The 15,169-nt window shown below is 35.3% G+C and overlaps 3 protein-coding genes across 5 annotated transcripts; 2 read left to right on the top strand and 1 right to left on the bottom strand.

Moving 5' to 3' along the window:
• The first annotated feature begins 1,328 nt into the window (after window positions 1–1,328).
• Window positions 1,329–2,365, top strand: LOC123316584 (cyclin-dependent kinase 2-associated protein 1-like). The gene has a single exon (XM_044902734.1). It carries the CDS (start codon window positions 1,462–1,464, stop codon window positions 1,756–1,758), a length of 297 nt encoding a protein of 98 aa, XP_044758669.1. The 5' UTR covers window positions 1,329–1,461; the 3' UTR covers window positions 1,759–2,365.
• Window positions 2,366–2,479: 114 nt separating this feature from the next.
• On the bottom strand, window positions 2,480–15,046 carry LOC123316581 (facilitated trehalose transporter Tret1-like). 3 transcript variants are annotated; one of them, XM_044902729.1, is made up of 4 exons: window positions 14,564–15,046; window positions 11,116–11,610; window positions 10,845–11,045; window positions 2,480–4,013 (listed from the first exon to the last, which is right to left on the bottom strand). In XM_044902729.1, exons 2-4 carry the CDS (start codon window positions 11,258–11,260, stop codon window positions 2,902–2,904), a joined length of 1,458 nt encoding a protein of 485 aa, XP_044758664.1. In that variant the 5' UTR covers window positions 11,261–11,610; window positions 14,564–15,046; the 3' UTR covers window positions 2,480–2,901. The 3 variants fall into 3 exon arrangements, with proteins under 3 accessions (XP_044758664.1, XP_044758665.1, XP_044758666.1); XM_044902730.1 differs by lacking the exon at window positions 14,564–15,046 and adding an exon at window positions 12,461–12,686; XM_044902731.1 differs by lacking the exon at window positions 10,845–11,045.
• Window positions 7,598–10,441, top strand: LOC123316583. Its single transcript, XM_044902733.1, has 2 exons — window positions 7,598–8,043; window positions 9,183–10,441. Exons 1-2 carry the CDS (start codon window positions 7,911–7,913, stop codon window positions 9,926–9,928), a joined length of 879 nt encoding a protein of 292 aa, XP_044758668.1. The 5' UTR covers window positions 7,598–7,910; the 3' UTR covers window positions 9,929–10,441.
• Window positions 15,047–15,169: the final 123 nt, after the last annotated feature.

The following is a 15,169-nucleotide window of genomic DNA, read 5'->3' as shown; positions in this document are numbered from 1 at the left end:
CACTAAATGTTCACAAAATATATTTGCTACAACAATACATTTTCATAGCAGAGCTATATTGAAACAATTTGAAATATTTCAACTTACTTTTTTTGTATGAATTTTTTATTACAACAATGAGGTTAGACATCGTTTTCGGGGTTACTTTGAACCGTGTTCAATGAAGCCCTAGCACGTGATCAATGAAGCCCCAGCTCTATTATTATCTTGCTGAAAATGGTCCGCTCTTATAAAAGAACAATTGGAGCAAGAAAATAAGCCAACTTTACACCAGAAGCCTTAGAGAAAGCTCTAAGTGAAATAAAATCAAAACAGAATTCTTTGCGTGAAGCGTCCTCGTTTTATGTAAATTGTGTATTTCTGTTGAATAAATTTTTTTTTCTTTCGAAAACAAGAAGTTTCTAGTTTTGAAGTGTTCAAAGAAACCTTATCTGTGGAGTTACATTGAAATTGCATGGTTTCATTATATGCTTTCAAAGTAACCCCGACTGCGGGGTTACTTTGAACAGCCACAAATTAATTAAAAAAAAAATGTTATTGATCGTTTTGAGATCTCATTTTTTTGTCATTAGAAAGGACGAACTGACGCCCGTAACATATATTTTTTTGGAATTTTTCATTCACTGCCTTACTGGAGATATATAGATTCAAAACAAAAAACCGTTCAAAGTAACCCCATTTTACGGTACTGACTACTCATGAGGGCCAAAAGCCCAAAACACGTTTCTACGGTTAATATTTCTCAGAGAGTTATGTCCGTTAAATTTCTTCTATCTGTAAATATTATATTTAAGATATTTATTTTGATGAAAAAATATTATATATTTCAATATACCAATAGAGAAATTACTTTTCAGCAATTGCAACCAACAAAACAAGAAGCCTGAACACTGATTCTACAGTTCTAATTTCATTAACAGATAGCAAAATTTCAAATTCTCGACAAATTTAATATTGATCACTTTTCAGTAAAGTATGCACAACTTCAGTTATGTCAGAAATTTAATCTGATACTTCTCGGCACTAAAAATTATGGAAATGAGTATTGCCTTCATTAATCGTCCTACTGTCCTACAACAGAAAATTCACTAGAACAAAAATATGTAATGAAAATATATTGAAATATTAAACTCAAACAAGTAAAACTCGATACTCACATCTTAGTTTAGGGATTTGGCTACTAGGCGGCGTTTAAATTTTAGATTGTGGTTCAGACACATAGCAAAGATTAAATCTTCTTTCTCGCATAGACACTTCTATGCATTGAACTCTATGGGAGTTCAATGCTTCTATCATAGACAATCTATGGCTTCTATGCGTTCTGTTATTATTATGTTCTGTGTTAGTAACCTAACTCTTTTTGTGTTGAATTTTGATTTCCAGTTGCAATATTTCTAAGTTCTGAAATCCCTTGTGATTTACGTGAACTATTCTAATTTTATTATTTAATAAATTATCGAGATGGAAACAGTGGACATTCAAGCTGTTGAATCAAAATTGAGTGATGTAACAGTTACTGCAATTCCTATGAATATTGTTAAACCTCCGACTCCTTTGCCTCAAAGTAAACAGGAGACTTCAATACCAGGTCAATCGAAATATACCGAACTTCTGACCGTACTTGAAGAAATGGGAAGAGAAGTCCGACCAACCTATGCTGGAAGTAGAAGTTCTGCCGAAAGGCTCAAAAGAACCATCGTAAACGCAAGAATATTGGTTAGGGAATGTTTGCTAGAAGCTAGTAAGGGTAAACAGTAACCAAGTCCTTTCAACATTGATCATTCCTCGATTTGCTACCATTATTTTATTGTAAGTTCAATTTTGGTACTTAGATTTTTATACCCCGTTAACAATCATAGTAATTGGTGATACTATCATGGAATCAAGGTTGTATAATCAGAAATTAATTGTGCATAGGCATCTACTTCCATATGCCATGAGAGGGTTGTGAAATTTGAAAATTAATAGTGATGAAGGTCCCTATGCTCAAAATAATTCTATTCTATTCAAAAGTCGGATTGATAATTTCAATCTAATAGTCAGGTTCTACTGGATCTTTATGATTTAACAATTTTTCAATCTAAATGAGCTGGCATCAGTTAAATATTGATGGATGGTGCTCTTCATTTTATGAATGTAAAAATAAGTGCTGTTATGCATGATTGAACCTGTGATATATTCCCTCCGTACACTAACCAGAAGAAGTGTATTGTACCAAAATATAATTAAGTACAAATATAATACCAATGTTACTGTAATGAATATATAAGTGTTGATTATATGAAATATGTAACAAATTCACAGTAAGAATATTTGCTCAGGTTCATAATCTATTTTATAAATAAAGTTGTTTTTATATCGTAAAGTCTCTCTTATGTGAAAAATTACACACAAGTTTGACCCCCATTCTGGGGTCTTCTCCAATGAAAATACAAAAGTAATTTTTTTGGAAATTTCATAAGGGATCAATGGGAAGAAGCCGATGAAAAAATATTTTTATTTTTTATAACTCTTAACAAAGGGTATTTTAAAGATACAGATTTAACTGAAAAAATCATAAATGATTTCTTCATTAGAGCAATAATCCACAATTATTTATTCCTGAAACAAAATTCTTCAAGAATTTTACACTTGTGTTGGAATTTTTCTTTACTTCTGCATTATGTATATTCTAAGTAAACACTGTAAACAGTAATGAAAATTGTTCAAAATGAATTTCCGAAAAAACAGGAGTAAGAACTTTATGCTTCTCACTTTCATTTTAAGTAATCGGCCAATGAAAATTGAGGTAATTCAATAAGATATTAAAGAACGCCGCCAGCAGCGCAATTCTAAAAATAAAATAATTTCATTGAAATCGAACCATATTTCAGATAATTCGATGGAATTAAAATTAAGTCACTAAACAGGATGAGGTTTTCCATCTTTGGCATTCAAAAAGTTAGAGCCATTGGATCTCAGATATTTTTTTCTAGTATCACAATCGTTTTCTAGGAATATCATGACAAATATAAGCAAAAAAAGGTCGGCCGTAATGAATAGAAAAAAACCTACGTAGAGTGGATTCGAAGACATGAATACTTGAAACGTTTTTGTGGCTACCAGTGCGCACATATAAAATTCCATAGTGAAAATATTGGAAATTCCCTGTTGGTACTTGGCAGGGAACCACTCTGAGATGTAAGTACTCGGTACAGTACCCACCCCTAAACAGTAAAAAGTGATGAAGAATATCATCACGAAAAGCGAAACATAAGGCCATCTATCGCTGACTTCGAAATACAAAACTAAAATTTGTATCGCCAGCATGGCCGCGCTACTAAGACTCGATAAAATCAAGGTACACTTTTTGTTCAAACTCGATAAGTAAAAAGCGCCATACACGTTTGAAGTAAAAAAAATTATAGCATAAATTACCGCACAGTACTCCGGAGTGGGGCAGCCAGATTCTGAAAATATAATTTGACAGTAAACTAAGGATGTTGGCGCGCCTGAAAATTGCTGCAGGAAAACCATCGAAACAAGCTTTATGAGCTTGTTGCGTAAAATTCTGTCCCTCATTATCGGTATAAGAAATTCAGCTTCTTTTTGAGAGAGACCCTGATGTATATTCTTGATTTCTTGGGTGTGATCTTTTTTTCCTCTGAGGTAATTGAGGAGTATTAGAGCGTCGTCTATCCTGTTTGCTCTGATGAAGTCTTTAGGTGAACTGGGAAGGAATAGAGTGATGAACAGAATGATCGCCGAAATTATGAGAGCCATCAGGGAGAATCCCCTGAAGTCTAAGAATATGTTGATTGTGAAGGCTGCTATGATGCCGAAGAACCCGTAGAAATTAAGTTGTTTGATCAAAACCGCGCTAAGTTTTGGTTCGCACATATCTTTGATGTAAGCTTTGACTTGGCCGAAACCGTAACCACCTCCAAGCCCTGCTGTGTACCTGCTGCTCAGCAGCCAAAAGACGTTAGACGAATGATACATCAAGATCCAGCTGAGGATGAAGAACGCCATACCTGAAAAACACATAATTATTTAGATATCGATTACTGTACCCGTGGACTGATTAAAATATCGAACTTTCACGTAAAGACACCTCGATTGGCATTGGCAACGCTTTTAGGAATGCTTTCGTTAGCCACCACAGAACACAAATATTGCCACCAAGACCCTTAGCGGCCGTAGCCAAAGATGTGTGAAATATCTTTGGCCGTAGCCTATTAGAATGGAACAGGTAGTTTGTTCTAAAATGCGACTTTGGCGAAGTGTCTCTTATGGTAACAACCTTAATGTTGACAAAATCCACTGATAACCAACTTGAAACTCAACCAAAAGGAGAAAAATATCAATATTTCCGTTTTGTTGTTCTCGTACATCGATTGGCAACGCGGGACTACGTTGTTATCAGTGACGGCTCGTGCCCATAAGATGTGGGTCGGCCAGACCCAGGATATACAGGGGAATATCCTGAAATAAAATTAATATCTATTTGTTCAACCAATAACTGAAAATGAAAACGCGGAATCCCACCATAATCTCTGTTTTTCTAAAATTAAATATTGATATATTTTTTGTCGATTAAGTTTCTGAAGATAAGTTGGATAGGGTTGCGGCTAAGGGATGGAAAAAAATATTCAATTTTATTTCCCAAAAATAAATGCAATCAGAAATGACATGTTTTTCAGCATCTTGATGTTAAGTTATTGGTTGAGAAACTACTCATTGATAGAAGAAGAAGGTTATTGAAAAGCAATTGGTGGGTTTCAGTGTCTTCATTTTGTGTGGTTGATTAATATTGAAGAAATATTAATTTTATTCCAGACTTATGCCCCATCCTGTAAATATAGTCTGATTTATTTTTATACAACAGTGTATAAAAGTTTCGTTTTCAATGCGATATAAAGGCTTGTTTTTGGAGAAAGAATGTACTATACTTCTCTGTTTTTGCCCAGCTTTTGAATAATAGTTTTATTCTTCTTCGGTGTCTCTCTGTAAATACCGATAACAAATTTATTACAACACAAAACGTCAATACGAATCAAAATTTTAAGTTCACTGAAACACATCTACAATTTTGATTTTAAGTGAAAATGAACTAATTTTTCCTTTCTTTATTTCACCATTCTTCCTTCTACTGTCACATGATCTTGTGACAGGATGCAAAGTTTGTTTCGATTTGCTACTACTCCAATTATTAAACAATTAAAGAAATTTAGAACCCACTCAGATTGTCAAAATTTACGAAATGAATCGAAGAAAACTGATAAACACGTGCACCCCTTTCTCTTATTCTACGACACTGACCTAATTCAATTCATAATATGGGAACAGCGATGCGGATGCGATTCTTATATCCCCACTCCGAGGCTCGGCCGGCCGGCCTACGCGTATTCAAGAAGCTTCGAAATATCGAAATCAGCGTGCCCTTATAAATTCACTAGGAATTACGAATTTTTATGGTCGAAAAATCACTAAACTACTCTTATACGGTCGGAATACCCTTTTTCAAAACTTAACTATTCATTTAATAATAAAAAAATCTAACTATAATTAGGGATATATTATTATATTATCATTGACTAAAACTACTCTTAAAAGGTGCGAATACGCTCTTTTCTAAAATAGACATAATATTTAATGATTAACTATTCATTTGATAATATAATATCTTACAATAGATAAAGAGGAAATCTAGAAATATGACAACTAAACGACCAAACCATAGCAAGGTAGGCCCAACTCGTGCTGGCCGACCGTGTATGTATCTAGCAGCGACGTAATACGATGTTCAACTTGGTGATAACTGCGTGCGACGTAGGTGCTGTATAGTACAATAACTTGAAGCGTTTCGCTAGGCTACTGCCGGCTGGCCGACCTAGCGTGTAGCGTGTTTATCGTAAGGAAAGAGAACTAACTCAGGGCGACAGGGGCGTCACGTTGATCGAAATAAGTTGTCGTACGTATTACTAGGGAATTAATCGAGAATTTAATATCGAAATTAATCATTTGGAATAAGTTTTGAAGAATAAAATAATTGTAATTATTTTCAATTTCTCGATTATTTTTGGGTCGGCCCGGCCGACCCTGCATACCCGGACGAGCCGTCATTGGTTGTTATGGTGATAACTGTAGACGGCGGCCCTTACAAAGAGGGCCCGAGCTATTTATGAAAATTGACGTTGCCAAATTGTGGAGCAGAATTTCTCCCATAACGTGACACGATAGAACTCTTCCTATATAATATTTTTGTTTTCGAAATAAACTGCTCCACATGAGTTAGGGATATTGACTCAAATTGCAAAAAATAGTTTAAATAAGATTTTTGTGATGAAAATTCATATTAATATGATTTCAAATTGCAAATTAATTTTAGCCTGTAGGTCTGCAGCGCATACAGGGTGGTTAAGAAAAATCGAGTAAAATAACGAAATTTTATTCCCAGAGAATTCAAGCATTTTAGGACTATCAGTACAATATATGGCCTCCACGGGCATCAATAAATAGCTTGACATCTTCTTTGCATACTACACACGAGGTTGTTGAACATTTCTTGAGGAATTTGGTTCCATAAACGGGGCAGAAGCTCTCTCAGATCATTTGAGGATTCTGGGGTAGGTTGATGATTGTCTAATCTTCTTCGGAGCATATATCCCATGCATGTTCTATGCAATTCAAATCTGGTGAGTGCGGAGATATTGGTAAATGTGGAATACCAAGCTCCTCGCGCGCATTCTCAACCATGGCTGCTTCACCAATAGCAGCGTGAAAATTTGGCACACCATTGTCAATGACATGCTCCCTATAGTGTAAGGCGGTCATATTCCCAGGACAAATGTGTAGATCTGTGCGCCGGTTGAAACATATCCCGGCCCATACCATAACACTAAACCCTCGGAATGGATGGACTTCTTGGACATAGCGACGATTACGGGGTATGCGTGGGATTGTCCATACCCTTATTCTTCGAGAATCTGAAAATCGTCCATATCTGGATTCATCAGGACACTACGCCATTGATCGTTCCAATTGATATGTTGCCTTGCCCATTCCAGTCTTTGACGCTTATGGTCACGTGGAACTCCTCTTAATGGACGTCTAGAACCTAGATTCACCTCTCTCAAACATCGTCTGATGGTTTCGATGGAAACTTGGACCCCATCTGCATTTTGAAGAGTATTCCGAAGCATTCTATACATAGATGTAGGGTTTCTTCTCGCCGAAACGGTGATGAAACGATCCTGAGCAGGTGTTGTTTTTCGTCGCCCACCAAGCCTTGGTCTTTCCAACACGGAACCTGTCTCCCTGAACCTATTCCAAAGTCGAGATATCACACTTCGGCTGACTTGGAACCTTTCCGCTACAACAACCTGAGTTAGGGTACGTTCATACCGAAGATGCCTGGATGAGCGCGGTGGAGGTCGCGGTCGCGATTTTTACATCGATGTCAAAACAAACCGTCATATTCTAATGAGACCGTACATACCAAGGATGTTTCACCCGTTCACCCTCGCCGCTTATCATCGCGGTTTACAGCGATGTCGATCGCTCATCCATATATCTGGATGAGAGATGCCTGGATGAGCGCGGTGGAGGTCGCGGTCGCGATCTTTACATCGATGTCGAAACAAACCTTCATATTCTAATGGGACCGTACATACCAAGGATGTTTCACCCGTTCACCCTCGCCGCTTATCATCGCGGTTTACAGCGATGTCGATCGCAGAACAAAATAATTTGATTTTATATGGCGATCGAGCTATTGCCGCGAGGTACATTGCACGCTTATTGGCGCTCTTCAAATCACGTGACATTCACCAGGGTAACGTATTTATTTTTCAGTTCGTTTGTCAGCCGTTTGGTTCATTTCGGTTATTTCGATTTGTCTTCAGTTACGTTATTTGTCTTCAGTTACAATGAATAAGGATGAACTAATAGATTTGGTCTTTAGTATTCCTGCTATATGGGATAAGCGACATAAACAACATCACAACAGGCATGTTCTGGCAAGGGAGTGGAAGAAAATAGCAGCAACATTTAAAGTGACAGGTAAGTATATTGAATAACATAGAATATTTTATGTAACTATAACATTTTTTATAATATTCAAATCATTTTCAAACTCTGTACAGTGTTATGTATTATTATCATGCTTACATATTATTAATGTGAATTTAAAGGATTGACGTCAAAATACTCGGTAAATTTTTGCCGAATTATTTTTGCTCTGTTAGTTGAAGCATTATGCGATCTAGACCTTTGTAAATTACACCTTTCTGGGATTGGTGGATAATCTGAAATATTCATAAGATATGACTCTTTATCAATAATGATGTTATGTAGTATACAGATTGCTTTAATAATACTATCCGCAGTATCTTCGTGTGTTTCAATTACACAACTCAAAATTCTCCATTTCGCAAATAATATTCCAAATGCACACTCAACACATTTTCGAGCGCGAGATAATCGCCTATTGAAATTTTCTTGTGAGGGGTTCAACATTTGTCCGGAATAGGGTTTCATTAAGTTTTCTTTTAGGGGATAAGCTTCATCGGCAATAAAAACATGAGGTAGTTTATGGTTAGAATGAGGTATTTTTTTTTCCTCTGGGATTCCTAATTTGTTTTTTTCTAACAATTTGGAAAGTTTTGAAGCCTGGAATGTTCCTCCGTCACTCTGCTTCCCGTAGCCACCGACGTCAATAGAAATAAATCTATAGTGGTCATCAACTAGCCCTTGTAAAACTATGGAGAAGTAATGTTTGTAGTTGAAAAACATGGAACCTGAGTGAGAAGGACACTTTATTCGAACGTGTTTGCCATCTAACGATCCAATGCAGTTTGGAAAATCCCAAAGTCTTTCATATTCTTCAGATATCCGTAAAAAGTCAGCCGTTGTGGGTTGTTTCATGTGAAGTGGCTGGAACACTTCCCATAGAGCTGCGCATACTTCCTTAATAATTTTTCCCACTGTCGAGATTCCCATCCTAAACGAGAAGGCCAATGATCTGAAACTGCATCCTGTTGCAAGATATCTGTAACAAAAAATAAGTTTAAACAATAAAAAACTTTACGAAGCGAGTATAATTAATATTTTTTGCACTCTCATAAATTAATGCTCCATCTAATTATGATATTTTTTGTTGTCGTGAAAACACCGACTTTCAATATTGTTTCTTGTTACAGAAGCAGAAGCACGAAAATATTGGAAAAATATAAGACAAGAATATGGGAAACAAATAAAGAAAATTCAGGGTCGGTCAGGAGATGGGGCGGAAAATGAAATTGTTTGCCAGTGGCCTTATTTTGAAAAATTACATTTTCTGCGCGATCAGTTCACGCCTCGTCACTCATCTACAAATTTAATGCACGAAACACAGGATTCAGAGTATTCAAATGTGGAGGAATCTAATAGTGACGCTGAACAGACAAATGTGATGAGTCCTAGTTCAGAATCACATCAAGATGTGGTTGCACCTGTAAATCAGGCTTCTTCAGGTTCAAAATACTCTATATCTCGAACAGGTTATAAACGGCGACTAACGCCACAAATAGAAATTGGGAGACAGCTAGTTGATATTGAAAAAGAAAAACTAGCCTTACGGACGAATAAAATATCCCGGGACCCCAATGATGAAGATATAGGCTTTTTCAATTCCCTTCTCCCTTACGTGAAAAAATTGGCTCCTCGAGATAAATTAAAATTCCGGATGGATATGCAGAACCATTTATTTGGAATACTCTATCCTTCGAATCAGGCCCATACTACAACTCAGATAGAACACGCCCCACATACCCAATCTGGTCTTTCTCGGTGTGAACCACACTGGAATACGCAGTCTTTCCTGCCGTATGAATTACCCTCCTCCATACCCACGGATCAGACCTCAGCAGATTTAGAATCTTCGAATAACTATACACGTTTAATTTAAACTAAATTGCAATAATTAATAATGTTAATCAAAAATGTTAATTAAAAATATATTTTCACTTACCTTATTGTCACTACTAGTTTTTCTTCAGCTAAAATCGGGTTCGTATGATAGTTATTATAATTGCAACGTTCAATTTTCATTTTTATGTTGTCATATATATACTGGAATGAATCTAGACTCATTCTCATATAGGCATGAAATCTGCCAGAATGATTTCGAAGCTCTTTAAACAAGTGATGGTATTCCCCCAGGTATTGTCTTCTTTGGTTTATAGGATGGGCACTAAACCTGCGATTTGAAGAATTACATATCATCCACCACTTTTCTCCTGCAGACATGCAATCACTATCATCACTACTGTTGCTTCTGTACATTATTAAATATTCAATGAAAAAACTTCCGGATTACGTCAGCCTCTTCTAAAACCTCAAATAATACTAAAAAGCTGAAAGCTTTGACTGAAAGGAAAGCATCTTTGACATGTACAGCCAGGCATCGATGTAAACCTCGACCGCGACCGCGACCTCCACCGCGCTCATCCAGGCATCTTCGGTATGAACGTACCCTTAGGCGACCCTGTAGCATTCCGATAGCCCTATTAGCCTCAGCGTTTGTTAATTTACGTCTTGGCCATTTTCAGAAAACTCGTTTCAAATCGAAGCCGTTGATAAACTGACTTCATTTCAAAATAAGAACATCCATGAAGCATATGCAAAGAACCAAAAAAAAAGGCGACCAGATTGACGAAATGTCTCATACTGATTTTTATTGGATCGATTCAAGTTGTTATTGAGTTTTAAATGATTTTACAGCGATTTTCACGAAGATTGCATACTTTTAAAAACGATTGAATACGAAATCCCTAACTCTTGTCGAGCAGTTTATTATTTTCTTCATCAGCTTTAATACTTACCGATCCATATTCCATATTTCGGCCCTATGTGATACTTAGACGAAAACGGTGTAGCTGTCGTTATCCCAAGCATGAAGAATCCAGCTATCATGGCACTTTGGCTCAATGAGATTGGTATCACAGAAGCTTCTTGAAGCAAGTAAGGGTAAGCCGTTGATGGCCATCCTAACATTATACCGAAAGGTATCGCTAAGAGGGATGCTGAATACGAATATTTTATAAGCAAAAATAGCAACAGAATTAGGAAGAAGTTCTCAAAAAATTTACTCACCACAAACAGAAGGGAATATCTGCCAAAATTTGTGTCTCCATTTCGGCTCATTATCCACTTGCACTCCCTCGTTAATGGCGTGAAGCACATGCACAAACTCGTCGATTTTCTCATCAACTTTAGAATCTTCTCCAAATCCTCCCATTAAATCGATTTTCACTTTATTTCCTTATTCACCAGAAGAAATCACAGCCGTCTCTTTTTGAGCGATTAAAAAAAGGGTTAATGTTGAGTGGTCAGCCTGTTCAACGCATATGTGTTTCGGCGAAATCATATCCTCAATAGTTTAGCGTTGTTTGAACGCCGAGCTTAATTGGGTGATTCGAATATTTCAGCAAATTCATCAGTCAGTAGTTTGCGTCCATGATTACGATTGGAACCAATTATTGAAGCTGGCATATTTACGTCGGGTCTCCTCTAAATGGGCATTAATTGAGCAATTTTCATCTTTTTCCCACAATTATTGGAAGTTTGGATTCGTATTTTCTGTCTTTGCTGAAAAAAATGGATATGATATAATTGCATAAGGGTTTTAGATGGGTAATCGCTAATACTATGATAAGTATTGAAAACTCATCTCTGGAAAAAGAAAAAATATATACAAACCTACATGGAATTAAAAATCTGAAAAAAAAACGAAAAGAGAAACCAAAACAAGAAATGTTGTGACGGAAGAGAAATAACTAAATCATTCATTAAGTAGAAACGGGCAAGCTAGATATTATTATAAATCTCTACCTAATATGAATTTTTTAAGTGCCCTTAATCATATTATTTATGCAATAATTCACTGGCTTATGGCCTATTTCGAATATCTCAATTTTTCAAAAGGAGATATGGTTTATTCCAATCTCTGCTCTTTCTAGTACTTGTAGTCGATATTATCGGGTATATTTATATGTGCAAATTTTCATGCTTAGTTTAATCAGTATATGAGACCTCGAAAAACATAATCTTTTTTTGAAGTTGGTTGCAGCTCTTAAAATTCTCGAATATCTAATACATAAAAAAAAAATATTAGTCTGTATTTCTCAAGGTCACTTGAGAAATCCTTAACCCGATAATTCATGAGATAATTGAAAATATGTTCCCTAGTTCATGAGTTATTGCGTTTAATGATCTTGTCAAAAAAGTTCGAAAATTATAAAGTCGCTTTTATTGAGGAATTAAAATAAAATGAATGATCAAATTTTGAATACCGATGAGAAATTCTATAAGAGAATCAATATTATCCGTAAAAAATCCTTCGTGATTCAACATCTCATGAAAAATATATTGAACAATGTTTATGAAGAATCAAGTAATAAAGATAAAAAATTAATAAAAGTGTACAATAGGTACCTACTTCATTCACGTAAACCGAAATTTGTCACTATATTTTATGTGCTGCAAAATTTCAAATAAAAAAAAATTAATTTGGCATAGCGTTTGGTCAAGGACAAATTATTGGAACAAGAATACGTCTCAATAGTTAATTATTGTGGCATTATAATGTCATTATGTAAGATTGAATTAATTTCAAGGATTTTTCCTCCGAGAATATGAAAATTGACGATATTGAAATGACTCCAAGAAGGATCATACCGGGTGGCCCACCCCAGACGCGGTGCTCATTTTGAGGGAGTAAATGAAGATATTCTGAAAATCATTTCTTGTGGTGTGTGTAGGGTGTTCAAAAGCACAATTTGAAATTATTGTCATATCTACAGGGTGTTCGAAAACAAATATATAAATCAAAGTTAAACTTTTTTAAATGTAACATCCTGTATTTGACATCAAAAATGGAATGGCAAGCTCAAATTATGATGAGTTTCTTCAGATCACTTTATACCTTAGAAACACCCCTCACGAGATAATGGCGAAAAATTGAAAATATGGAGTTTTGTTTTAAATAGCAATTAATGAAGAAACTATAGTTTCTCCAGCGATACAGACTTTTTTTCGAGTAGACAAGTTGGCTACTCCTAAATATAAAAAAAATTTCAACTCTGGAATATACAGTGATCATATAATTAATTCTCAAACATCAACTACAAATAAAATCGTCAAAAACTGCTGAGAAACTATCAGGTTTAGGAGTAGGAAAAACCTTATGAAGATAGTTTCAAAATTAATTTTTACGTTCAACGAGTTATAGAAATACTGGGTGTGCCATTTCCAAAATATCTTCATTTACTCCCTCAAAATGAGCGCCGCGTCTGGGGTGGGCCACCCGCGGTATATGTACTGGTTGTTACTGAATTGATGCGAAGAATTTTGAAGGGTGATCAACCAAAATTCGGGGGCTCTTTCACTTATTTTTGTTCAAAACTTCCGTTCCCTTCCAAGTTACAGCCCTTACGGCAAAATAATCAACTTTATATTTAATATCAAATGTTTATTATTATTTATTACAATTATTATTCATTTCCTATTGTGATATGAAGAAAACACTGGAAAAATTAAACTGAATGTCATACTTTCTAAAGTAGTTGCCTTTTTAACGCATTTTATCTAACTTTGATTCTATGTGGCGGAAATTCGAATATTATTTTATTTTTTTGTGATCAAAGGAACAATTTTTTAGGAAAAAAAAGTCAGGATATAAAGAAGTTTTAGATTATAATTGCCATTTCAAATAAATTTTATTAATGAACATCGAGAATGAAACTATGTCTTTGTTATTCTCATTCGATGTAGGATTTGAGGCACCTCTAACGTGAGAGCCAAGTGATGCAGTCACTTCAAATGTTTCTTTTGTACAGATCCGTGCTAATTTTCAAACGTTGGGTGTTAGATATATACTATCTGATATTATAATTATGTATAAAGGTTTTTCTTACATACCCCTCGCTGCACAATGATTTCGGCCGTCTAGATCTAGTACGAAGTACTCGAAGTAGAAGTGGTACAAGGTAGAAAGTGGATGATGCACCTGGCCAGTTCAGGTCAACTAACCATAATAGGTGTATGATCTTCGACTTGAAACGGCACGATATAAGATATTGCTGATAGCTTAGGTCTCATCGTTGGCAAATTTTGGCACTGATAGATAATATAATATCGAAAGCGAATTGTTTGTATTTGTTATCATACAATGAATGGGTGAAAGTGCCATCATTTCTACACTCTACGCGCTGAGCAACAGTCATACATGATGATGAATTGATGATTTCACGCCGTTCTGTATAGGCCCTAGACAATTTAGATTAGTTTATCTATGGTACCTATAGGCCATCCTGTATAATAACAAATAATCTTTCCTTAGTGTTCTGTGATGATAATATTGTGACCAAAGATTATAGAATTACCTAACTCTATAATTTTTGATTGTGACGACATAAAATATTTTAAAGGGTACACGCCTGTTTTGAACAAATTATTCAGGTTAAAATGGGGAACCGAATATTTTAGCATCGAAAACATCTATTCATTCGAAAAAATAAGTCCGAAAAATAAATACACTTACCAGCTACTGAATTTATCACTTCAAATTCGTATCCAATTTTATTTCTATAATTATCTTATGTAATTTATGAATACGTCCAGCTACTTTTGCGCTTCGCAATAAAACAATCGTTGGAAGAGAACATTCACTAAATTAGGAAAGAATTTTTCTTCGACACAGCTGTAAACTGAAGAGTTACCTAACAATTTCGCGTATCCTTTACCTTTCCGTCTTTATTTTAATCTATTTGGCAGGATATTTCGCTTGCGATAACCGTACGATAATGTTTATATTGTTCCTTTATGAAAGTGCAAATTATCGGCTATTTCTTCACCAGTATTTTAATTATCTTTTTAATTTTCTGCTTCGTCATTTGAGAGTTCATCAAATACGGTTTACCTTTTATGTTTCTCGAAGTATAGTTACTTCATTATTCGTATTTAAATTTTTGAGCTATGTAATAAATGTACAAGACGTTTCGAATTTCAATGAGGCTCAAGAAATTGTTCGATGTCTGAAACCCACTTGATTCTGTAGCAGGATTTTACGCGAGATACATTTTTTTGCGTACAGTAAGGGAAGTATAATGAAAAATGTTTTAAAATAATGAACTCAGAAAAAACGAGG

The sequence above is a fragment of the Coccinella septempunctata genome, chromosome 7 (assembly GCF_907165205.1).
Source record: "Coccinella septempunctata chromosome 7, icCocSept1.1, whole genome shotgun sequence".
NCBI classification, from domain to species: Eukaryota; Metazoa; Arthropoda; class Insecta; order Coleoptera; family Coccinellidae; genus Coccinella; species Coccinella septempunctata.
This window is presented reverse-complemented; position numbering and strand designations above follow the sequence as displayed.

Excerpts from the sequence above, each read along its gene's own strand:
- LOC123316583 (XM_044902733.1), top strand. The coding sequence starts at position 7,911 with ATGAATAAGGATGAACTAATAGATTTGGTCTTTAGTATTCCTGCTATA. Across the intron at positions 8,044-9,182 it reads AGCAACATTTAAAGTGACAG|AAGCAGAAGCACGAAAATAT; the intron begins GTAAGTATATTG and ends TTCTTGTTACAG.
- LOC123316584 (XM_044902734.1), top strand. The coding sequence starts at position 1,462 with ATGGAAACAGTGGACATTCAAGCTGTTGAATCAAAATTGAGTGATGTA.
- LOC123316581 (XM_044902729.1), bottom strand. The coding sequence starts at position 11,260 with ATGGGAGGATTTGGAGAAGATTCTAAAGTTGATGAGAAAATCGACGAG. Across the intron at positions 11,046-11,115 it reads GATATTCCCTTCTGTTTGTG|CATCCCTCTTAGCGATACCT; the intron begins GTGAGTAAATTT and ends ATTCGTATTCAG. Across the intron at positions 4,014-10,844 it reads GAAATATGGAATATGGATCG|GTATGGCGTTCTTCATCCTC; the intron begins GTAAGTATTAAA and ends TGTGTTTTTCAG.